The 26,265-nt window shown below is 45.0% G+C and overlaps 1 protein-coding gene across 2 annotated transcripts; it reads left to right on the top strand.

The window, feature by feature from the left end:
- Positions 1-260: 260 nt before the first annotated feature.
- Positions 261-23,461, top strand: LOC310995351 (max-binding protein MNT-like). Of its 2 annotated transcripts, XM_083984383.1 has the most exons (7): positions 261-512; positions 7,296-7,965; positions 8,760-8,801; positions 9,121-9,232; positions 16,797-16,989; positions 19,475-20,160; positions 21,208-23,461. In XM_083984383.1, exons 1-7 carry the CDS (start codon positions 440-442, stop codon positions 21,373-21,375), a joined length of 1,944 nt encoding a protein of 647 aa, XP_083840509.1. In that variant the 5' UTR covers positions 261-439; the 3' UTR covers positions 21,376-23,461. The 2 variants fall into 2 exon arrangements, with proteins under 2 accessions (XP_083840509.1, XP_083840510.1); XM_083984384.1 differs by lacking the exon at positions 8,760-8,801.
- The last annotated feature ends 2,804 nt before the right edge of the window (positions 23,462-26,265 follow it).

Genomic DNA, 26,265 nt, shown 5'->3' with positions numbered 1-26,265 from the left:
ACGGCGGCGTCCAGGGGAGTCTACACCACTACACAACACCGCCTCCTCCTGCGAGCTCAGCGGGCTCCGCCTCGTAACTCCTGACCGGGGGGGTGAGGTGGGTCGGTCGGTGTGTCGGTGGGTCGGTGGGTGAGTCCCATCCGAGCCGCGCTCCGTGTTTTTTTGCCACCGGGGGAGGGAGTGTAGCAGCGTCTGTGGGCGGTTACAAACGGTGCGTGATTCACAAACCTTATTTGTTCCTACTACTTTGAGCGCCATCTTGTTTGTAACTCCTCTACGTAGTGGTAGAGTTTGTACCGAGGGGGTGTCCGGTTTCCCTTTTTCCAGCTTCAGACTGGGGACCTCTCCCTGTGCTGCCTGGGCACGTATCGCACTTTGCTTTTATCGCCTTTTTTCCCCCCGTACGAAACAAAACACCGTGTTCCCCCACTGGACAGAAATGAGCATCGAAACGCTCCTAGAAGCTGCCAAGTTTTTGGAATTGCAAGCCCAGCAACAACAGAAAGCACGTGGTAAGTCGGTATTTTATTAACATTTAACACAGTTCATGTTTTCCTCACAGCGGTAACTATGAGATATTGAACGCATCACGTTCAGCAATCAAGCAAAACGCGTCTGTGAGAGATTTTCTGATCTGATCCAGAGTCTGTTGATCTATCAGCACGTTCTATTAATGTATTTTTAGTAAGGACATGGTCTGTTTTTATTTATTTTGATATTAAAACAACAACAAAAAACACGAGTTATATTTCAGTCTGACTTTCATATTCGTTTTTACTGTGCAGACGCGTTGCAGACTTTCGTTAACCCTTGCTGTTCATGGTTTGTCAGCGTCCAAGTGAAATCACAGCTGTCCCAAACAGCTATTAAACATAGATGGGGGCTGCTGCAGTGTGTGAGGGGCTGCTCTGCTGCATTGGAAACCTGCTGCATAGACAGGATTGTTAATGTGCAACAGCAGTGCCAGCGTCACTGTAAAGTTGTCAGACAGACCCTTTCCCTCCTTTCTGCCTAGGTGCTCGTCACTGTCTGTAGCTATCTGTGGTGGTGGTCGATCTGCATGCAACGCACTGCTGCCAAACATCTATAAACAAAAAAAACAAACACAACAGTGGGGGGGTGAGGGGGGGGCAAAGGGCGGTGGCGCAGTGGGATGCCAGGCTTGTTTTTTTACATAATGACTTGACATCGTCCGTCGGGGATCAACTGACTCGGGCTCTAAGGTCCCCCTCCCCCCTGTCCCCCGTACCCCCCTACCCTGCTCCATCAGGTGTGGGTGGTTGGACCTGTACACCACCGTGCACCTGTGTCTCGTGAAATATAGATAAATATATATATAAACAAACTCCCTGGCCTTTCAATTCAGTCGCTCGTGGAGCAGGGCTTTGAATGTCTGTCGATGACGTGTGCCCTTCAATCATCACGCCCCTCCGTCTTAACAATTTAGGAGGGGGAGTGGCCCCGCCCCTTTCACCACGTGCGTGCCGGGCAACCCCTCCCAGAGATTGTTTATGAAGAGGATGGCTGCCTCTCTCTCCTAGTCCCTAACCCTGAACTAACACTCTCATTTTTGTCGGACGGAAACGAGTTCGTTTCACTAACTAGAGAAACAGATGCTTCAGTGGTTTCACAAGCTGCGAGGCCATGAAGACAGATTCATAAAAGTGGTTGTTTTTAATTAGAGGTGTATCTGTATTATCTTTTTATCTTTTTTTATTTTTATATACAGTATATCTATTACAAAATGGTAACAGGTTATGCTTTTATGATACTGCAAAATAAATGAATCTACCAGACAGAAGATGAGATGACTCAAAAAACATAAATATGTGCCCCTATGTTGCACTCAAAGTCTTAAAGCAGAAGTAAGCGGAATATTTGTGTTAATATAAGTCTTAAATAGTTATATCTTCCGACGGCAATCACTTACATAGAGTGTTTGGTCTGAAACACGGGTCTGTCAGTCACTCTCTCTGCTCTGAGCCGAGGAGAAAACTTTTATTTTATTTTCTTGTATCCTACAACCTTTATCCAATGAGGAGAGAGAACGGCATAAAGGGGCAGTCCTCTCTGTGTGTGCAGTCAAGGGATGCGCGTGAATGTGGTGACGTAGGGACGAGGACCAATAGATCCATGACGAGGGCGGGGGCTGCTAACTCCATCGGCTGACAAGAAGTTAGCCAAAACGACCGGATCGCTTACTTCTGCTTTAAAGGTTAATATGTAGGAATTCCCCCCATCTAGCGGTGCGGTTGCATATCGGAACGTATTCTTGATGTTGCATTCACGTGAAATCGGGCAGACGTCAGACAGACAACAGACGCTGCATGTAACAGGATAAACAAGCGTCTATATAATTTAATTGATGGTCATCACCACTTCATAATTAGTGCCATCATTTATTCATACTCTCATTGTTGCCGTAGATATTTATCTTTTACTGGTACAACATCTGTTAGGCTGCAAATTATTCATATTCGTGTTGCCAATGATCAGATATTATATGAAGATGTTTATGTATGTAGTAACCTATAGTCACATAGGAAGGCTGCAATTTGCACACCATGACACTATGAGATAGCAAAGTGTTTTCCAAATATGATAACTGTTATTAGGTCCTCATCTGTTATCATGCACTGCGTTGTAAATACAATAGTGCCCATCATTAGAAAAGCCATGAAAATTATATTTAAATGTCAATGCGGCTATGCTCTGATCTAATGGCTACACATACATTTGCAGCTCCATGCTACTGTATGACAGTAGATTACCATTAACAGCTATTACAGTGTGTGAAGTAGCAGAAGATGAGTCTCCTGCTCAAGCAATTGAATGTCACAATGGGGAGATTAAATTGAGACATGATATTGAAGCAAGCTCTAGTCTATATTGCACCCACCAAATCAATATTATAGTATGTGTAATTATTATCCTCATAAATTCACATAGACAGATGTGAGTATTCTAGGGAAAGAGCATTATAAAAACGACACAATACTTTACTAAAACAAATCCTTTAGCTAAAGTTAAAAACAAACTAATATGTGTTATTTCAAACGCATCTGTGACAATGGAACACTTTCGTTAAACTTCCTACTGTGTTTGTAGTCACACATGAAATTGGCTTAACAAGGAAAATAGAAAACTGCTCTCTCCATCCTCAGGTCCAAGTAATACAGCAACTCAGTTGTGCTACTGTAAACAGCATCACCCTACATAATCATGAATCTGCTATATTGTTGAAGCTGTTTGTGCCAAATGTTACACAACCATTGTTTCTTTGCCTCTTGATTCAACAGGCAGAATAGAGGTTTACAGTTTTGTTTGCGGTTCTCAGAACAGGGTCAGAGTGAGAGCTCCTACTTTTTCCCTCTCCCGGCTCCTCCCGCCTTGCTGCACTAGGAGAGCAGAGTCCTCCCCCTCCTCCCTCCCTCCCTCCCTCCCTCCTCTCTGCTACTGTAGAGCAGGTCACTGTGTGGAGGAAAGTAGGCCAGTGTTTCTCTATGTGCTGCTGCAGTTATATAATGTCTACAGAACCCCTCTTGTTTTTGTAGGTGTTTGATAGGTTTGCTCTCAGGAAAGGACTCCTCAGCTTAGTGTGTGTCAGCACCACAATACTAACTTCTGTCTCCTATAAGCAGCCATGGCACCGCTTATGAAATATGCCCAGCACACCAACTAGTACATCCTGTTCTTTTGGATTTTTTTGGCTTTTTTTTTTTTTTTTTAATTTGAAGGAAATATTCCTCACAGTGTAACATGACATATGCAGCAAAAGGTCCCATACTGGACTGTTGAGTCCAGTAGCAAGAACATATACTGAAGAGATGGAAATGTCTTTTCTGTCACATGTTGTTTTTTTTCCTTCTGGATAATTCAATCTTCAGAGAAGTTGCCACTCTTTCCATACAAACAGTTTCACCTTACAAGAAAACAGAACATATAGAAATATATACCTGCAGCTTCTTTGTTTGTTGTAATGGACCAAGCCTCAGTAAAAAGGGTGTGTGTGTGTGTCACCAGGGCTATAATGTTCCTGAACTTTAAACTCTTTCACTCATAGACAAATACAACTTTTTGTAGGTTGCAAAGTCCTGTACACATTGTTCTTTTATTTTATTTTATTTTATTTTTGACAAAATTTCAACCCAAATGATGAATTCTCTGCTGGTTTATACAAAGCTTACAAATCAATCAATGTCATTTTTTTACAAGGTAGAAATGTGTAAGCTGTTTTTTTTTTACTGATTTTTTATTTGACATACATACACAAACTCAACAAACACAGATGAGATATACAGTTATACTTGCTTGAAGTTCTTTAAAAGTCTTTTTTTCCCTTGTTGACTAGATCTTTGTTAATATCAGTCAGTGTTCTTGTACTTGTACGTCATATTTCCTCTAGTCCAATCCTCATCTTTGTTTCATTAGCCTTGACCAGCTTTCCCCGTTAGTACGAGTACTTTACAAGTAAGAAGAACAACAATACCAAAGAAAAAGGAAAGAAAATACACTGCTATGATAAAAGTAAAGGAAAAAAGGTGACTAGATTTCTGGCATTGCCTGCATGTGTAACCTGCTTTAAGTCTAAATAATAGATAGGAAAGGCAGGCATCCGTCAAGGTATTGTATGCTGAGTTTCCAGTTTATTAGGCACACCTAGTAAACACTCTGCCCTCGTGAAAGTTTTATTGCTCAGTGTGTGCTCGTTATGGAGATGGAGCCAACAAGGGTTGAATCAAGGACAGCTCCACTTCTTCTTGTAAATTGTCATATAGATTCACTGTGGACGTGGGTCTGATGATCTAAAGCTGCTTATGGAGAGGTGAAGGGTTCAGCTACTTGCATAACCATGACCTGGATGGACCAGGATCTTCACACACGTTCAGAAAGGTGTTGATTATGATGCAGGAGGAGACCCAGTAGGGTCCATAGGGATGTCCATGCTGTGACGAGTTTATTCATTATGATCTTTAACACTGATGTTTTCACCGGCTTCTAACGAACGTCCTCGTGGTCTAATGAAGTGTCGCTCCACGGCTACAAAAGTGTGTAATGCTGCAGCGACCCTGCTCTCTTTCAGAACGATGTTAACGACACCTACTTGATCTCTAACGTCGAACATCACAGCTACCATAGCAACAAGACAGCCCCCCTCTCTCTCCTACATCCATACATTACGGAGCAGGGGCCTTTGAAGGGAGTCGATGGTACTTTGTTTAACGCTGCAGTTCCATCTCTTCACACCGTCTTATGTTCTCACGTTCCTACAGGTCACATGTAGATGGACATGTAGATGTTTTTACACATGAGAGACACGTGTTGATGGTATGGCCTCTTCAGTGTGAGGTTTGTTACAGGTGGTGCAGACCTGCTCCCACCTCCCTGACACTACTCAGTCAGTGGATTACATTACAGCAACATGCTCCTCCATTACGCCAACAAACTGCTTTTGTTAAAAGCTTTAAGCTAGACCAAATTTGACAAAAGCTTGTCACAAAGTAGGACATACTTCTGTGAGTTTTCCCTCCGTTTGCTTATTTAAAACTCTCCTAATGCTCCTGGTGGTCGGTGCTGGGCCACAACCAGCGACTGCATAAAAAGAGAAAAGTTGAGAGTTAGAGATGACCTACAGCCGCTGCCAAATGTTTGTCCTCCTCTTCCAGTTTAAATGGCATTACTGCTGGGTGAAACACAACCCTGCCATTGACGTCATGTTACACAAGTTTTGGGTGTTGAAGTAAAAAAAAAATTCTGTTGCTGCCGTGTGTGGAGAAGCCTGTGTGCTGTGCTCTTCACTTTGTTACACATACAGTAGGGATTGAGTCGATACGGTACCAATACTCGCTACCTGGGAACTGGTACTGGTATACAACAGTACCTGTTTTTGGTACTCTTTGTGTGCGTGTGTGCTGGTAGTTAAAGCAGAAGTAAGCGATTCGGTCGTTTGGGCTAACTTCCTGTCAGCCGATGGAGTTAGCAGTCCCCGCCCTCGTCCCTACGTCACCACATTCACGCGCATCCCTTCGCTGCACACACAGAGAGGACCGCCCCTTTATGCCGTTCTCTCTCCTCATTGGATAAAGGTTGTAGGATACAAGGAAAGTTTTCTCCTCGGCTTACAACAGAGCAGAGTGACTGAGAGACCCGTGTTTCAGACCAAACACTCTATAGAAGTGATTGCTGTCGGAAGATATAACTATTTAAGACTTATATTAACACAAATATTCCGCTTACTTTTGCTTTAAAGTTATTTTGTCTATAAAAAAATATTCTGAATTTTGAACATTTATTTCTCAACATCACAATTCCTCAGCCCTTAAAATGTTTTAGGAAATGATTTTCGAATAATGGAGTAGTTATTCATAAAAAAAAAAATCGAACACCATTTTGTCTGAAAAATGTAAATGTTCCTTTTTTACTGTCACAGAAGGAGAAACTGCTCCTCCAGTACCGCTTCTCATTTCAGAGAGAGAGAGAGACACTGTGGTGGGAAGTAATAAAAGTACCGAATCCCTAGTTACACTATATAATAAGAAAATCTTGACTACTATGGCAGCTTTGTTCATCAGTTGTCATCTTGTATGCCAGCTAACTACCTGATACTCTCTACATCTGTCTAGTATCTGGAGTAGGGGTGGGTATTGCCCAGGACCTCACGATACGATACGCATCACGATACTTGAGTCACGATACGATACGATATTGCGATATCCAAATTTTGCGATATATTGCGATATTCTACATAGTTCACTGAAAAATGTAAAAGGCATTATGCATCTTAAAATCCGAGTTGTATGTACATCAGATGATAGTGATAATTTATGGGACAAACTGAGTCAAAACAATGTAATTCAAATTATCCATGCCATTTTATACAAGTGCAAGTTACAACAACATATCTGCATGAACAACACACCTGTCTGAGGTAGCAGTACAGTGACACCTCGCGGAGCAGAGGTGCAGAAGTCGTACTGGATTTACGTCTGAAACATGATTTATTATTTGAAAAAATATCGATATTGGGGGGCATCGAGTGGAGCAGGAGGTTAAGCAGGCGCCCCATGTAGAGGCTACAGTCCTCAATCCCCCCTCTCTCTGTCTCTCTCAACTATACTATCAATAAAGGCATCAAAAGCCAAAATAAAAAAACGATATTTAAATATTGAATATCGACATCGTATCGCGATATAAAGTATCACGATATATTGCCATATCGATATTTTTGCCCACCCCTAACCTGGAGTGTGTCAGTGAGGTGTGTGTCGTGCTAACGTGTGGTCTCTGTTCCACAGAGGATGAACTGAAGGAGAAGCTGCGTCTGGAGCAGCCGAGGCTCCTGGACCTCAACTACAACTCCATTCACATCAACAATGTTTGTAAAGCAGAGGAGCCTCGCGCCCAGTGCCAAGCCACCCCCACTCCCACCCCCGCCCCCCCCTCTCTGCCTCCCACCTCCATGCCCATCACCGTCATCCCCATCCCCGTGGTCGCCCCCAACCCCGCCGGATCTCCCACTCTGCCCGTCGCCACGCTCTCCCCTCCGGCCGCCCACCCGCTGATCTCGTGCAAGAGAGACCCTCACTCCCCCCAGGAGCAGAGCGCCACCCGCCTGTCGCGCTCTCCGCAGCCCAAACCCGAGCCCCCGGCCTCGGTGCTGACCGCCAGCCACAAGCAGCAGCAGCAGATACAGAGCCACCTCCACCCGCAGCTCATCGCCCATCAGACCAACAACAACAACGCCACCAGCCCCCAGCAGCAGACGCACCAGCAGCTGCTGCAGCGCTACCCCGGCTCCATCGTGTCCCCCCCCCAGCAGCAGCAGCAGCAGCAGCAGCAGCAGCAGCACGCCTTACTCCCACAGTCGGGGCCGGTGCTCCAGCAGTCTCCTCTACAGAACGGCCCCAACAGCCGGGGGAGTCCTCCTGACGACGGCCGCCAGCTGGACAAGAAGAGGCCCGGAGGGTGAGTCTGAACCTGTTCACTGCTTTACCCTTGACTGTTGGTTTTTAATTGATCTGTTATGTTTTCTCAATCAATACCAACCTTTAAAACGTCCCTTAGAGCAGTGGTTCTCAAACTTATTTACATTAAGGACCCCCAGATTGACACAAATTAGACCACGGACCCCCATTGGACAACATTTTGAAGCAAACACTAGCAATACACAAATATTTGTTCTGAGACTGAAGAATGTTACTTTTTTAGTCAATGTACAGTCAAATTAGGGCCACTGGTGTGAATTTTTGTAAATATTGTAGAGAAATTTCTGGAGAAAGTGGTACAATTTCTCCAAAAATGTTTAAACATTTCTAGAAAAAAGTGGTAAGATTTCTTTAAAAAAAAAAGTTAAACATTTTCTAGAAAGAAGTGGAAAAATTTCTCAAAAACAATTGTAGAAAAAAGTGGTAAGATTTCCAGAAAAAGTTGGTGGCCCTCTTGAACCCTCTCAAGGACCCCTGTTTGAGAACCACTGCCTTAGAGCACCCTGTCATCTATGTAGCTGCCGACTATAGAGAAGAATGTTTTTTTAGCTGCAGAACTGAGACGGTCCACTTTACAGAATATTTAACAACCATGTCAAAGACTAGATTATGAGTTCTACCGTGTCTTGGATATCTCTGACCAAATATTGTCACCAGACTTTCTGCTCGACAGAAAGCGAGACAACTCTGTTTTGGTTGATTTTTGATTATTTTTTGTCATGCTGCCCTTTTGAACACCAAATTCTTACTGTGCTCTCGTCTGTGCTGTTACAGGGCAGGCACAAGAGAAGTGCATAACAAGCTTGAGAAAAACAGGTAGGATTAACTATCTGTCTATCACAGGGCCTCTTTAAAAAAGCGAGAGTTTTTTTATTTTTTATTATTGTTTTATTTGAATGATAGTTTTTTTTCCCCCCAGTGGCTTTTGTTTGATAGATCAGTCTGAGTCTTTGAAGTCCACAGCCTCTGTTTGTTTGTAAAAGTCTGATTTAAATGCTATCCTTGATCTTTTTTCGAGCATCATCACCTGGAGGTTTTGTGGTGTAATGATCTGTACGTACTAGAATAAAGCGTAGGGCGGCTCTGACACCGTTTCTGCTGTTTCAAGTCCCCCCCTCTGTCTTGTGTTCCTCAGACGAGCACACTTGAAGGAGTGCTTTGAGACACTGAAAAAGAACATCCCCAACATCGACGAGAAGAAAACCTCCAACCTGAGCGTGCTGAGAAGTGCTCTGAGATACATCCAGGTAAGCCACTGGAGTCTCTGACCGCGTTTGTGATTTTAGTTATCACAGTGAGCTGACTGTTGTATGGGGGCCTTTATTCTTATATGAATGAATGGCTCAGTCTTTAGGCGACCTGGCCATCTGTTTTTGTTGTCATATGTGGCCGGGATAGATGTGGCTCAATGAACTTGGACAGAAGAAGTCCAACATGCATGTGGTGTTTATTTTATCTTTGGCAAAAGATCTGTGGCTAAACATTTACACCAGATATGAAACTGTTGTCAGTTATGTATTGTATCTTTGTATAAACAGAATATTGTTGAGCCTATATAAGCTTCAGCCTGTCAAGTGTATTTGTCAGATGTTTGTGAATCTCACAAAAGGCTTACTTGGTTCCTGGGCACAATGCAACTTCCTGCTTTAGAAGGCCCAGCAAGGTTTTATTTATGTTCCGCAAATAACACAAATCACAAATCAAAAAGCCTCTTTTTCTATGACAAATATGAAATAGATGTCATGAGCACACAGTGGATACAACAGTATTGATTATAACCACCAATATAGAACATGATTGGAGGTCAGCGTCCAGGTGCTGCCAACAAATAGAAACGATGCTTCACAACCATCTCTGACCACGAAGGCCGATACCACGAGGAAACAAATACACAAAGGAGATGGAGCCAGGGTGGCTGGTGGTGTAGTGACAAGGGAAGAGACCAGAGAGAGACACTCACGTCCCTTAGGAAGTGAACACACAGAGTGTTAGAGGCGCAGTGGGAGGCTCCTCTGGACCACATGGACTTTACTAGAGGTAATAAACTGAACAGATTGACTGGGACTGACACCGGCCCACAGGAGGGAGAGAGAGCACTGGCTCCGTCAGTTAAGAATGAGCCACTAAATGAAAGTCAAGGTGCAACTACCGAGGATTTAAAGGCCTCGGTGTTGTCAGTCTGTTGTCTGTCAGTAGAAAGGCCCTGCAGCCTGCTGACTGGTGTCTAACTCTGGGGACAGATAAGAGCCCTGCAGTCTGAGGGTGGGAAGCTCAGGATGGTGGCGTCTAAAGAGAGGGAATCAAATGATACACGGTAAACTGTTAAAAAAGACTAATAAGCAGAGGAGTTAGGCATTCGTTCTTTCAAATATTACCATTAATCAATAATCATATAAGTTTGTTGAGTAATGAGCTACTTTATCATCTCTCAGAAACATCTCCTGTGTCTTTCTGCTCAGCCTTCATATTGATTTTAGTCCCATTCTGCTTTTTCTAGCACTTTTTTTTTTGTTTTTGCCTTTTGTCAGCGTCTGTGCACGTGTTTTATGATCCTGTACTGAAGAATGGCAGAAACATTTCCTGCTCTGTGCCGTTTTAAAGAGAGTCTTCCTACTAGCTCTATCCACTCCACCATGTGCACTCATACATGACTCACCAAGTCTTTTAAAGCACTTTAGTGTGTGTGAGCATCCTGGCTGTAAACAGCTGGTGCAAAGGTCCAGCGCTGCACCACTGGCCTACTTAACGTCTGCTGAGCATGTCACTGCTGAGTCTGACCGTGGATCAGTGTTTTTGTCCTCCTATACATAGATCCTGGCTCCAACATGGCATCAGGTGCTGTGGTTTAAGATCCACCGCCATATGTTTGTGTGTATTAGTGCTGCAACCTCTACGGTCGGTCTAGACAGTTGTTATTGTTGTTATTTGTCTGGATATGGTGTAGTAGGTAATGTGGTTATATAGAATAATAATATGAGGTGTTGATACTGAGAGCCCATTCTGCTCTAGAGACACAACCTGTGGTTCTTCACATCCTTTATTGTTATATAACTGGTGCATATTATTTACATATGTAAACTGTGCAGAGGACAGAGCCATGCTTATTTGATGCTGTGTGAAGAAGCAGCAGTCTGCTTATTCCTTCCTGCATGTGGATACAGAGGGAAACTAGGACAGCGTGGGTGCAGAGCTCGTCACCCAATCCCCCTCCACCCGCCCCCCTCCCCCCTCCCCCCTCCCTCCCTCCTCCCTGTGTGATTAAGCAACACGGTGTTAAGGGTGTTGTGTTCGACTGGCAGACTGACCTGCCTTCTTTTTCTCCTATCACAGCATCTGAGCTGGACCAAGGATATGTAAATGTAAAACAAATCTGCTACCTTTTTTTTTTTTTTTTTTTTTAATTTTCTCCAGAAATGTCCAAACAGCTGGACGTCGTAGACTGAGTGTTGTTGATAAACGCTCCTGAAGCGGAGACAACTTTCCATCAATGTGAGGGTAAATCCCTGAGACAGGTGCTGCCTCTTTATCTGTTGTAGGTCACAACAGTTGAGCTGCTCTTGAAAGATTACTCGTATGTAGCGCTTCCTCACAAGATGGCTTTTCACTGATGTGGAGCTGGGAGGGTGGAGCAGAGCCGGAGGGGGGGGGGGGGGGGGGAGAGAAAAAAAAAACAACGAAACACGTGCACACTCATCTTAACATGGGTGGTACAAACGCGTGTCCTGCCTGCACACACACCCCCCCTCCCTCCCCAGCCTGCACTTTAACACTGAGGTCCTAATAAGCTCGGCATCACAACTCATTTGTTTAGTTTTGCCTGTTATCTCTGGTGGTGTTAGCCTTCGAAGCGAGTACGGTGGCGGTTGTCGGCCCTTTTTGTGGTCGAATGCTGATCAGTTTCCTACATTCTCGGCCAATCGCTGCTCGGCTCAGGTTACACTTCCTCATTTCATTTCAGGCAGGAATGACTCAGCAGCTGAAGCCTCCGCATGTTGTGCACAGATTGTGCTGCTGCTGCTGCTGCTTCTCGGCGGAGCGAGTCTCAGCTTCTACCCGGAGCAGAGCTAAATGTGGAGACGGCTTTTTACTTTTCAATGTATCACATTTGTTCCCTAGAGTCTGTGGTGACGGCGCTGCCAAACCCAAAGCTGTAAAATAAGTCCTGATGCATTAAAGCTCCTCCTGTCCACTCCCCCTCCTCCTCCTCCCTCCTCTCTCCTCTCCCCCTCCCTCCTGCCTCTCTGAGCTTTTAAGGCCACATGAGCAGCAAAGCACATGGCTAGCCTGAGCCGCGTGACGTCACCCCCCCGTGCTGGGCCCCCGCCCAGCGCCGCAACAGGCAGGACTCAGCGTACCAGCGGGCTTAGCCGCCAGCAGCAGGGGAGGGAGGGAACACGGAGCGGTAAACACAAGGCTCGGTTTACTCCGCTCGCTCGCTCGCGCCTCGTTCTCCACCCCACCCCTCCCCTCCCTCCCCTGAAAGCTGACTGAACGTCTTCCTCCGCCGCTCGTCCCCACACAGTTCAGTCTGATGCGCGTTGTGCCATCTGGCGGGGGGAGAATGACGACAGATAAGATAAAATAAGGAGGTGTACATGTTGATATTCCCCCAGCTCCGTTGGTTAATGACATTCACCAAGAAGCTTCGCCTTAAGTTAAAACACAGTCACACTTATTGCTTCGACATTTTTTTATTCTCAGTCTGGAACAATGAAGTCATCAGTTTTTCCTGAGCAGCCGAGGTCACTTTTCTGAAATATCTCAAGGTTTCTCTTAAGGTCTCAGCTTTAGTTTGGTGGATTTGAGTCGAAAAACAATTCACTATTACATTTACTGCAGTTCATAAACATGTACACTATCTTTTTCTAGTCTTTCTCCTAAAATCCTCTTCAGTTGTTTTTCACAACAGGACAGCACTATCCACAACACAGCTATTTATTTTAATAACAATATTTTTTAGTCTCGACCATCCATCAATCTTCAGCCAACATGAGGTAACTGGGGCAGTTGTGAGCGACACAAAGCTCGCACACACAAAGGTGTGATTTTAGTATTTTCTTCCCCAAAGACAAGCCTTTTATTGTGTCAGTCAGAGACCACGTGCAGCTCTGTGTTCAGCTCCAGGGCGCAGCGAGACAAGGGGTTATGGTTAGCACGCTGTCACAAGACCTGTGAGCAGAGAGAGAGAGGCCTGATCAGTCAGCCAGGTTCTCCAGCATGTCGGCAACGTGGCCTTCTGAGCCGCCGCCGCCGCTGGCCCTTTAAGAAAACCCAGTCTGTCCCCGACTGCTGCATAAGTGAGTCAGTGAGTACAGCTTGTATTGCTCTCGTTCAATCCCCCGCTATCTGCCTCCCCTCCTCCCTCTCCTCTCCTCTCCTCTCCCTCCCTCTCCCGTTCTCTGTGGGGCCATGTGCTCCACACTCGCATTGCTTGTGACAGCGCTGGAGCGGTGTTTACCTTATGCGCACGCACACTCTCACACTTAACATGCACACGTGCACATAATGCAGCCCCGTCCCCACGCTGATCTAGATTCGCTCACACAGCGGCGTGTGTGTGTGTGTGTGTGTAGGGGTGTGGCCGTGTGCAGAGAAACAAAGTCCTTGGCACATGATGAGCAGGCTGGTGGAGTCATGTGGGACCATCTGCTGCAGACCAGGTGGATCTGGGTCTCGGTCCAGCAGCAGCAGCAGCAGCTCTGAACCAGGCAGAGTTCAGTGGGTCTGGGTGTTTGTGGAGCGGTTCTCCCCCTCCTCCGTTTTCTCTCTCCATGACTCATAGTGTGTGGCATGCACAGTTGTGGCTGGCTGCTAACACATGAGAGTAACAGGGAGGCAGCCGGCAGCTCCGTCCCGTCCATTTCATTTCATTTCATTTCATTTCATTTCTTTTCTTTTCTTTCTTTATTGAATTGGGACAGTGCACATTCTGACGCATTAAAGGGACAACGAGGAGTTTTGGAAAAGCGAACCGTTTTCACACTACATTTATGAGCCTCCGCACCGTGAAATTCTTTGACCGGCGCAAGACAGACTCATGTTTTCATTCATCAAGAGTTAAAGTCAGAGGTTCGAAGACGATCACATACCGTCGTAGTTCCCACCATAAACGGCGATTCGGCGGCGTTATTCTCATGACTCGCCGCAAAACTGAAAGTAAAGAAACGCTGGTTGGCTCGCCCAGCATTTCCGCCACCACTAATAATAACAAAATAACGATAGAGACAGAACAATATACTGTATTTATCAAAAATGGGCCCATTAACAAGTGTGGGTAGCGGAGATTCATCCACATTAACGTGAGACTTTTTTTTATAACCAAATAGAAACTCCTCGTTGTCCCTTTAAGCATCAGTGTAAATGTGCCGGACTTAGCACAACTGCTAAATCTCAGCCGCAGTCCCAAGGCAGGTTTCTAACGACTCCATCCAGACCGGGCGCTAAAACCGGTCTTTACATGTCGTCAGGGAACACTGCAGAACACCTCTGTGCATGGTCTTTTAGGTTTCCGAGGAAACCTTGAGTGGTTTTCAGCAGTTTCCATGACAACCAGAGATGGGGGCATTTCAGTACATCACGTTTTGAGACCAAGGACGCCGGCGGTCGGTGTGTTCAGGCTGCGGTACAGTGCGGTCACACAGGAACACACTGTTCTTGATTCGTTGCGTCCACAAAGCTCCGAACGTGACACAAATATCAGGAAATTGTGAAGATCAATGAATTCTAACTCTCTTCTCTGCTGCCACATTAACGTCAACAGGCCTTCCTCTGCGTTTGTATTTGTGTGAACAGCCCCACACAGGGACCCGGCCTGAGCAGACCGCTTGGCCCGGGCCTTTCTAATCCTGGATCAGGACTCCAGACAGGTGCCGAGTCCCACAGCGCCCGCCTTTGTCCCCTTTCGCTATTTATGTACAAGTGTGTGTACGGTGTATTTTACTGTAGATGCAGGCAGCTCAGGCAGAAATGTCGCTCACACACACAGTCACGGTCGGGTGACATGAGCTTGAACAGGAAGTCCAGGCTGTGGCCCTTCATGATCCTGAGTCATCAGGTTGTTGGTCAAACATTTCACATGCTGTCGTGAACACCACACAAGCTGCTGGACGGCTCTGATTGGCTGATCTGGAGTTGATGATTAATACATTAGTATACAAAGTCATTGACTTCAAAGCTCCACGTCCTAACAACACCCATTTTTAGTATATTAGGGGCCCAGTGTTGGTCTGTGTACACAATTCTTGTGTTACTACTTTTGTTGAAGTTGTCATACATTTAACTTTTCCTCCAGTTGCCTCGTAACAGGGAAGTCCAGCTCAGTTTGTTTGCTTTTGCCCGTGTCAGCTGACGAGTTAAGGGAAATTAGGTCACACAGAGCCACTGCCTGGAAGCACCTCTTACTTTCCAGACTCGCCTCCTCCCTCCTCCCTCCTCCTGTCCCTCCATCCCTCCCTCGTTCCCTCGTGCTTCTGTAGCTGTGTTATTTTGCAGGCGTTGGTCTGGGGTTTATTTTTAAATCGCTACTTGTTGGACATGTTCCTGATTAATCAGCAGTAAAGACATCATGGGTGTCACGAAGGTTTGTTTCTGAGGTTTGTTGGAGGAGCTTGTCGGTGTAGAGCAGTAAACACCAGACCTACAACGAATTAACCTGATTTAGTGAGTGGCTGAAGCTTAGTGTCTTATTGTGTGTGAGGATGATGAGGCTGTTCTGTGTTGTTGTTGTTGAAATAATCAGACTGACCATCAGAGTACAATGACATGGATGTATTGGTTTACAATAACAGGACCTGGGTCACGGAGCTGGTTTGCTCCTGTCAGCGTGGTAGAGACAGTACAGTCAGTACTCCGAGTGTTTACTTCAGCAGCACTACCTACTGGAGAAACACTAACGATGAAAACCCTGCATTCACAGGTTTACTGAAGTTAAAGAAGTACAGAAATGTTTCCATCCAAGTCAGGAAAGTACTGACAGACAGGACGGTCCACTTCAGAGCATTGTGTTCTGGGTTTGCAGATCTATACAACTCTGTATGAATCCATGTCATCAGCTTCACCTTTACCAGCCGCAACTTTTGTGATGTGTACAGTAATTCATCACAAATTACAATTCAGCACCAAAATAAACTTTCAGATGGATTGTAGTTTGATGTGATGTTTAACATTACTCACTAAACTCACTGACTACACAGTAGTGTACTGTATTTGTATTGCTTATGTTTGAAGTCTGATAGAAGTGTTCTTTGTGTCGATTGAGTTTTACATATGTGCTATATTGTTTGTTTTTTGCTCTGAGCTAACTCTGGTACAACACATTAAATGGCAACATTTATGCTCAATATTGTATTGTACATGGTCCCTGTACAAAAAGAAAATAAATCTATTGTTTTATACCCTCACTGATAAAGAATTAGGTTGATGAGATGGTAGAAACATCTGAACATTTCACAGGTTGCGTTGAGTTCAGTCATCACCTGTGTTGTTCGGTCACTCAGTCCGTTGTATTCAACAGTGCCTCCAGTAATTAGTCAAATTACATTTACATAACCACAAACCAGTCTAGTGCAGTGTAACAAACTAACTAAGGCCTTAAACATTACACATCACCTTGCTGAAAGTGACAAAAAATCACGGCTAAACAAAGACATGGTTTATTATGGAGCTGTTGTATTGGATTATTGCATTACACTGCACATGTGAACCTATTAAACCTTTAGCTGGGTGTACATTTACCGGCCGCGACAGCTCATGTTTGTTGTTCATGTTTTTACAAACCGGTGACTGAAATATTTTGACGTCTTCTCCTTTCAGACGCTGAAGCGGAAAGAGAAGGAGTACGAGCACGACATGGAGCGCCTGGCCAGAGAGAAGATCGCCACGCAGCAGCGGCTAGCGGAGCTGAAGAACGACCTGAGCCAGTGGATGGACGTGATCGAGATCGACCGCGTCCTCAGACAGACGGTGCAGCCGGAGGAGGACCAGGCCTCCACCTCCACCGCCTCTGGTAGGACGCTCCCCTGTCTTCCTGTTAGGACCAGTGTTGGGCACCTTACCTTTAAAAAGTCATTAGGGCCACGGGGCAATCGCCACGAGCGCTGGCTGTAGGGGCCAGTGCTCTAGTTAGTTATGTTACTATTTAGTTTCCCCCAAAAGTAACTGAGCCAGTAACTTAAAGCAGAAGTAAGTGGAATATTTGTGTTAATATAAGTCTTAAATAGTTATATCTTCCGACGGCAATCACTTACATAGAGTGTTTGGTCTGAAACACGGGTCTGTCAGTCACTCTGCTCTGCTGTAAGCCGAGGAGAAAACACTCCATCTGCTGACAAGAAGTTAGCCAAAACCACCGACGTTAGCAGTCCCCGCCCTCGTCCCTACGTCACCACATTCACGCGCATCCCTTGGCTGCACACACAGAGAGGACTGCCCCTTTATGCCGTTCTCTCTCCTCATTGGATAAAGGTTGTTAGTCCTTGGGCCAGACCAGATACCGGTATCACTTGAGTGGGCAAAACCTTACCTATACTAAATTGTTTTTAGGGTCAATATAAGTAAATTAAAATATGATAGCCTTTTCATAAGAGCAGCTTTTTTTTTCTTTTCTTTTTTCCGCATTTTGTTATTTTCCCCTATAGGCCGATTTGTCATTAATTCCAAAACAACATAGACAGCCAATAACACATTAAAAGTCATTCAACACTCTTTTTGGACATCACGCATCATAGTTTTTTTCATGGTCCTTCGAGCCGGAGCAAACACCCATGCTGGAAATTGGACCCATGACCCGTTCAGCAACATGATGGGAGAGAGCAAGGGGAAAGGCCACAGTGGGAGAGAATGCCTCCAAGATATCTACAAACTTAAATGGCAGGCCTCCCCAACAACCACAGGCCAGAGCAGCACCAGTATCACAGCCTCCTGAATCTGTCCTACTGAGGCTGGAAGTGGCACAGTGGCTGTCTTTACGCTGCATGTTTCAAGTGGCCCAATTCCGATTTTTTTTCCTCTAAAGTGGCTCAGATCGGATCTGTAACATGAACCTGTAAACTGACCGCGGACTACCTTGGCCAGTTGCCACAGGGAATATAGTGTTAATTCATTTTCATGGTGTCCAAACGTCTGTTTTTGTCCAGTCTAGGCAGATCGATACGAGGGCAAGCAAGGGAGTGGTAAAACAGAGAGTGCACGAGAGAGACAAACACCAGATTTCGTTTGTGAAAGGCCCAAAGTTGTTAAAGTGAAACTCTCTAACAAGGACAAAACCTTTGATACCTACGCCATCTTAGATGATGGATCGGAGTGCACAATGTTGTTACCTAGCAGAACATCTGGGCTTGGAGGGAGAGCCTGAGCAACTTGAGCTTCGTACAGTGAGGCAACAGACCAAGAAACTTGAAGGAAGAACCTTAGATTATCCACTGCCTCAAACCCTGAGAAAAAAATACTAAGATGATTTCCAGGGAAGGCACTTTTTTCATTTTTGAACAGCAACAGTCTATTACTTTAAGAGGTGATAAATACTATAAAGCTGCCAGTCAGCAAGGTCTATCATATCAAAACTTAATCTAGGGGTGTATAGGAATAAAAAAAATCACAACTAGAATTTGCCCTCCCAGGTGATACCGATATGTGAAGTTTTGGGTCTTGGCCCAAGGACTATGTAGGATACAAGGAAAGTTTTCTCCTCGGCTTACAGCAGAGCAGAGTGACTGACAGACCCGTGTTTCAGACCAAACACTCTATATAAGTGATTGCTGTCGGAAGATATAACTATTTAAGACTTATATTAACACAAATATTCCGCTTACTTCTGCTTTAAAGACCCCCTCCCGTGAAAATCGTGTTTTTCGTGCTTTTCACATGTTCCTGTGGCATTTTTCTTGTGTTAGAGCACATAGCAGCAGAAAAGGAAGTGCAAAATTGCATTTCTGAGTTTTTCTGCCTTCAAATTGCTGTGAACCAACGGCAGACTCAAACTGGCAGTTTCAGGGAGACTTGAGGTGACGTGTCACAACCCCAGGGGAGGGCACTATACTATACTACTACTACTACTATACTAGTGCTACAAGCGCCCGCCCCGCTCTGCATCTGGCTCAGAGGTGAAAGGCTTCACAGCTCGGTGTAGCTGTCATTGTATAACAGGTATAGCTCACCTGGTAGAGCAACTTGAATCATGAGCAAGGACTATGCTCCAGTCTGGGATCGAATCCCAGTGTGGAGTTTTACGCTAAACGCGCTGAATCTGTAATTGTACAATGTCCAGCTGTCAGCGAGCGGGGGGTGGGGTGCGAGGAGGTGGCTGGGCGGGTGCAGAGCAGCGCAGTCTCCGCCCACCCTCCAGAGGTGCATTGCTAATGAGCTGGTTTTAAAATGACCAAAAAGGGTCGCGGGAGTGGGACTTTAAAGTGATGCTAATCATGTACAAATGTGTTGTAGTTTTAGCTGCTGTAGATGAAACTGAGTGAGTTCCTCTGTTGTTGTTGTTGCAGAGGGTGAAGACGTCATGGACGACCTGGACGAGGAGACGGCAGCCGGAGCACAGACCGCCTTACCCACCGTGCCTCAAACCGCCAAACCAGAGCTACTCAAGACTTCTTCTACGGCTGCTCAGAGTCAGACCCCCACCCTGACCCCCACCCTGACCCCCACCCTGACCCCCACCCTGACCCCCGCCTCCACCACCACTACCTCCTTCATCACCCAGCACATCTCCATCCAGCACAAAGCTCGTCTCCACCCGCCGCTGCCGCTGTCCAAGCCCGCGGCCCCCCCCACGCTCACAGCGGCCCCCCCCCCCACCTGCAGCACTCCCACGCAGCCCCTCATCCCCACGCACACGCACATGGTGACGGCGGCCAGCCTCCACCCCACGGTCATAGCTCACGCCTCCGTGTCCCACCCCTCGGTCATCCAGGCGGTCAACCACGTCATCCAGGGGGGGGGTCCCAAACACATCGCCCACCTGGCCCCCTCCCCCTCCTCCTCCGCCGCCGGTGGCTCGGTGCACCTGGCCCCCGCCCACCACCACCACCACCAGCCCATCGGCCACATCACGGTGCACCCGGTGGCCCACCTGAGCCCCCACCTGCCCGGCCTCTACCCGCAGCCCGTGGCCGTCACGCAGCCGGCCGTGGTGGGCCACATCGCCCACGCCTTGAGCCACGCCCACACGCAGGTAGGGATGTCACGATTACTTGTTTTCACAATTAACCGTGGTATTAAACGCCACAATTAATTAATTAATTAATCGTAAAGATTCCTAAATACCGTCACTTTAAAAAAAAAAAGATTACTGTATGTATGAACCATATCGGCAGATGTGCAGCCAAAATCAAGGTAAATGCACAGATACTGGTCCATTTATCGTAACATTGAATTGGTAGGAATTTAAATGTTAGCGTGTCATTTGTATTTTAAAAAAACAGCAAAATAAAACAAAAAATTATTTAAATAAACGTAAATTTGATGACAATTTATGACCTGAATATTTCAAACACTTCCCCTGGGGGGTTAATTATTATTATAACCTTTATTTATTCTCGAGAGACATTGAGGTTGCCCTCATTTTCAATGTCGTCGAGTTTACAACGCAGTTACAAATATTGACAGTGGTTACAGTCATTTGAAGTGATTACAACCAATATGCACTTAACAAGAAACAAGAAACACAATCATCTGAAACAGTTACAAATGGAAACACAGTTATTCATGACCAAGTACCTAAACTCACTGAGTGAAGGGAGCGCGTCCAATCTCAGGATGTGCTGTAACGCGTTCCAAGAGCTAGGGGCATCATAACAAAAAGCAGTCTTGCCAATACTCGTAAAGACTCGAGGAACTTTGAGTAGCAGTAGTTCAGCCGAACGGGTCCTGTAAGTACCAGAGTTCCATTCCAACATATTTGCTACATACAGTGGTAATTTGCCTGTAAGAGCCTTGAAAATATATAAAAACCAGTGCCTCTTGCGCCTTTCCTCAAGAGAAGGCCAACCAACTTTTCCATACAAAACATAATAATTGGTCATATTGATATTAATAGATACTTGAAATATTTTGTGTAAACAATGAGTAATGTCATTATATTTTGACTATATTTGATTTGACACATTCATAGTGTTGTGAAATTAATTAATGCATAATAATCGTGATCGTAGTACTGTGATTATTTCTCTGACAATAATCGTACCAAGGATATTTGTAATCGTGACCTCCCTACCCGCAGGTGAACGGCGCCGCCCCCGGCCAGCCCGCCGCCATCATCGGCAAGCAGACGGCGGTGAGCGCCCAGATGGTGGCGCACCACCCGCAGCTGGTGGGGCAGACGGTGCTCAACCCCGTGACTATGGTGACCATGCCCTCCTTCCCCATCAGCACCCTGAAGCTGGCCTGAGCGCCGCCGGCCAGACCGCCAGGCCTCAGCCCGGCCCGCTCCGACGGCCGGAGAGCTGCCGACACCTCGCTGCTGCCGCTCCGCACGCAGAACATCACGCCCAGCGTCGCCGCTGTCGAAGAGCAACCGGGAACATTCCTACAACAAACCGCAGACCTCCGGCGGCGGCACCGCGCCGGCGTCCCGACAGCTGGATCCCAACGCCGGGATGGATGGACGCTCCAAGCGGGCTGCGTGTCGTCGTGTGGCTGTGTAGCAGGGGACAGATGTGTTTCTAAGAGCCTCAACTCTGTGTTATCTCAGACTGAAGGAGCGAGGAGGAGGAGGAGGAGTCGACTCATTTTCATATTAGCTTTACAAACATGTCTTCATGTAGGGAAACGTCACACTGCCAGCACGGCGTCCACGACTTGTGACGGCGTTTGTTTGTGTGGGTTTGGTCGGCTCGGCTCGGCCGCCGGGGAGAGGCTGTGTTGGGTTTGTGGAGCTGTGACTGTGGCGGTCGGAGCGCTGCCATAAGCAGCAGCAGCAGCAGCAGCAACACTGGGAATGTGATTCAGAGCAGCTCCTCCTCCCCGGCAGAGGCCACATGCTGCAGCGCTGCAGAGAAACCCCGGCCCGGACGCCCGCTCCGGATCAGGAGCTGCAGTCCTCGGTGGCGACAACCTGCAGCGACAGCTCCACCTGCTGGTCGACTGGGGTTGTTGTAATAAAACGTCTACTGCTACAGGCGTCACAGAGAAACCGCAGCACTAGAGGGTTTTGGTTTTTAGTGTTGGAACCAGAGGACAATCAGAACGTCTCTTATCTCCTGTTTGTCCTTCAGTCACGCTGGCGACCGTACACTGAGCACAAGTCAACGTTTTAGAATAAAGTTAGGTTTTTGTCACAGCTGCTAATATTTTAAAGATATTTTTGCCAAACAGAATCACGGTTTCTTCACCACCTCCATGACCCCCTTAATGTAAATCATGACAGACAGTGGCGTGCGTACAAATGAAAGCTCAGCCCGAGGGATTCTGAATGCGAGAACCTGATGATAAAGGCCCATGAATTATTAGTCCAGTGTGTTTCTCTGCCGTCTCGTAGGGCAAATGGTAGTAGGACGTGTGTCTGCATGCCGTGAATGCATGCCATGGCTGTGTTTAATATAGTGATTATTTTGAAAGTGAGGACTCGTAGCGGTGCTGTCTGTTGTGCTCTGCGGACTTTGACAAGTTGCAGTTGAATGTAAGATTTATTTTTTTGTCACGGAGTTGAAACTATCATCCATCACTGTGGGTTTGGATCGGTACAGCAGCTGACATAATCCAATCAATGTGTGTTCTTTTTCTTTTCTTTTCTTTTCTTTTCTTTTCTTTTCTTTTCTTTTCTTTTCCTTTCCAAGACCATCCTTTTCCAAAGCTAGCACTGTGAACGTTTGATTCTGTTAGTCTGGACAAGCAGCAGGCCTCCAGTTCGTCAGTTCTGAATGTACCGATCTGTGAAACAACACAGTAGCACACTCACCAGAAGTTTAGCCCTTTTTTTAAAAATGAAAAAAACTGGGATTACTTTATTAAAAGTATCATGTATGTGTAAAGCGTAACATTTAAAACTGATTTTGTATTTTAAAAGATTTAACTGTTGCTCGTTTCATCAGGAGAATAATGTCCTCTGTTCAGTGTAAATTTTATGATACAGCTTTTTTTTCCTGGGACCATGTACAGTGCTGTACATCAGGGGTAACGACTACACAGACCTCTTCCCATGTTGATATCACATTCGGCCACTTTGGAAAGTATTCACCCTGTTATCCTGTTTGTGTTTTGTTCTGATTCAATATGATTCAATCGACAGCCCTTGTTTCACCTTCAGACTTTATGCAAATGATTCTGAACAAACTCATTTTGAGATCATATTGTAGCAAAACAAAATGTTAAAGTTAGCAGGGATTCAGATACTTGAAGAAGCAACAATATACTTGTGTATTTTCCCTATGGAGAAAGTTTTAAGTTGTAAATAGCCTGTAAATGTTGGGCTGCATTGAGATCTAACTGTATTATGTAAAAAGCTGGGGAAAATGTCAAATTAAAAATTTATTAAAAAAAAGATACTTAATAAATTGTATTATGTTTACAAATGTCTCTACATTTTTATTTTGTACTGTATAACAATAATGGAAAGAGGTGTTGTCGCACTAAGGTGTTTCAAATATTTTGTCCATCTAATTTACATCAACAAGGCCACATGAAACACTACACACTCGGTGCATTACAATTCAACAGCAGCCGGAGGACCTACACAGCATTTGTTTCAGCCAGGGGCACAGATGTGTCATTGAAACAAAGCTCAGTTCTTCCTGAGATTTGTTGAAATTAAAAAGATATTGAAAATGAAAATATAAAACAAAATATTTAATTCAAGCACAGTGACGCTTCAACAGTCTCCTCAATCTTATTCAGCTCATCTTAAATGAGAGGAATCCTCTTGGCCCTGATCATCATCACTGTTCATCACACTGATCAGGGCCACTCTATGCGGTTGTTTAGGGCCACAGCCGTTAGGTGGGGGGCCACATGATCAGAAAGGTACCGGTTCATTCAAGTCATTTAAACATCCTGAGGTCTGCACGCACGCTACAAGCTTTATATGTAGTGTGAAGTCAATATTCAGCTTCTTTTATCTCACATTTGAGACATTTGGTGAAAATAGAACGGCAGAATGACAACATTTGTGCTCAAAAAGCAATCTTACAAAATTTCATTTTAGACTTGTTTTCTACACTTATATATTACTGTATTCATATCCTATTTCAAGCACCAAAACAGTTCATTCTCATGACTGAAGGTGTGTTTTCACAAGGGATTTGAAATTTTTCAAAAAGCAGACCTCAAATTTCCAGCATTTGGCCTAAATTATTTCTTTATACAGTGTTCTAGGACAAACTGGCCTCAGTGTGCTTACAGCAGAGGTTCTAATATTTAGACATAAAACACTTGAGTATTGTTACATCTGCAAGTATCTTAAAAAATATGTAAAAGTCGAGAAAATTGCCTCAAACCTCAGAGGGCATAAACATGTCTATATTCAGTTTTAACCAGTGATCTGCGCTTAGAGTGGGCCACAAACAAAAATCTTGTTCAGGGCCACCAAAATCCTAGGGCCGGCCCTGACACTGATCACGGACAAGTGGGAAAAAAGAGACAAGGCTACAAGCAGTTTGGATCTGGATAAAATACATTGACACGCTTCAACGCTTCTGAGGGCGTCCTGAGGACAGAGGAAGCTAAATTACAGCTCTTTGGGAAATGATGTTAGCTCAATGTTCACTGAAGAAAACAATTAGGCTCTCAAATAAGAGAAAACCGTTCCCACTGTGAAATGGGTCTGTCACCTAGGCACAAAGACATCATGAGACGATCAAGTTGCTCTGCAGGGAAACCTACAGCTCTGTCTCACAGTCCTACGAGTCATGATCTAAACACATCTGTTGGAAACCCCTGAAATTCACCACTGGGTGAAGGCGCACACCAAACTGGACTTATACTGACTGACGAGGTGTTACATATCAAAGTCATATTTATTTTAACAAACAAAGAAAAAAGAAAAATCTTACCGAGTGATCACAGGTGAGGGGTAGACTCCAGGCAGTTTATTCAGGTGCTCATGAAGTTGAAAAGTCCAAAGTAAGAAGAGCAAAAGCAAAAAAGCTTACTTCAGGCACTCCGACGAGCCAAGTAATTTTTAAATTAGGGCATATCTTCTTATTAAAATATGAGACGCCGACCGGTTTCAACCTGGCGGTCTTCGTCAGGGCGTTTGGAAGTAATAATCAGAGTCAGGTGCACTGATTGCTTTTGTGAATCACCTGCGTTCAGACACCAAGTATTACATCACATGACATTTCCAAAAACTCCTGTGAGTACATTTCAACATCAACATCAATCAAAAATCACATTGAGGAGTATGTAAAACTTATGTATACATTTTTGAATGAAAAAGAAAAGGAAAAACATTAATAAATGGATGGGGGGAAAAAACTGGTCGGCGTCTCATATTTTAATAAGAAGATATGCCCTAATTTAAAATAAAGGCATTTTAAAGAAAATTCCTTGGCTCGTCGAAGTGCCTGAAGTAAGCTTTTTTGCTTTTGCTCTTCATATTTATTTTATTTGGTTCATTTTCTCTTCATTAGGGTTAGGCTGACCCTCTAAAATAAAGTGGGTTTGTTTTTTCTCATCTTTATGACTAAATGCATAAGGGGCCTGGCCAGAATAAATCATATTCAGACATGAAGTAGTTTTGACCTTTCTGTAGCCTATGTAAGTAGAGAAAACTCATTTTTTAAGAATCTTTATTTTGTCAGGTGGGATATGACAGATGATCTGACTGTAATGTTTTGGGATTTAGACCAGTGTGATCAGGACGAGGGGAATCAAAACAGACAGAATTGAGTAATTACAATATTTTAAAATGGGCATCAAACGCAAAACTGTCGTGAATTTAATGCACATCATTTCACAATAGTGAGAAGAACTGAGTCTGACCTGGTCTTACAAACTGTCCTTCCTTAGATTAAAATCCTAGAAATGACACTGACGTTTTCTAAAATAAGTTCAAAGAGGCGTTTCATCACAGGTAAAAGGTGAAGAATTGATTGATACTAAAAGTTAAAGGTAAGATTGACTTCAGACTTACAGTTTGTCATGTGTCAGTGTCATCTCGTCCACCTGCTCCTCTTCAAGATGGCCGCCCCTTTGTTCACCATGAAGCTGGTGAACTCTTCAACAGGTCGACAGAGAGGCGGCAAAACACAAATAAGATACAATACAGGCCTGTTTAACACGTCTTAGTAGAGTTCATGTCTGAGACTAATGTTTAATGGGCCACATGAGCTAATTAACAAGC

The sequence above is a fragment of the Trachurus trachurus genome (assembly GCF_905171665.1).
Source record: "Trachurus trachurus genome assembly, chromosome: 13".
NCBI lineage: Eukaryota > Metazoa > Chordata > Actinopteri > Carangiformes > Carangidae > Trachurus > Trachurus trachurus.
Note: the sequence above shows the minus strand (reverse complement) of the source record. Positions and strands in the feature narration are given on the sequence as shown.

Bases quoted from the DNA above. Each gene is read 5' to 3' on its own strand.
- LOC310995351 (XM_083984383.1), top strand. From the start codon at position 440: ATGAGCATCGAAACGCTCCTAGAAGCTGCCAAGTTTTTGGAATTGCAA. The intron at 16,990-19,474 runs GTAGGACGCTCC...TTGTTGTTGCAG, and splicing joins CTCCACCTCCACCGCCTCTG to AGGGTGAAGACGTCATGGAC. The intron at 20,161-21,207 runs GTAGGGATGTCA...CCCTACCCGCAG, and splicing joins TGAGCCACGCCCACACGCAG to GTGAACGGCGCCGCCCCCGG.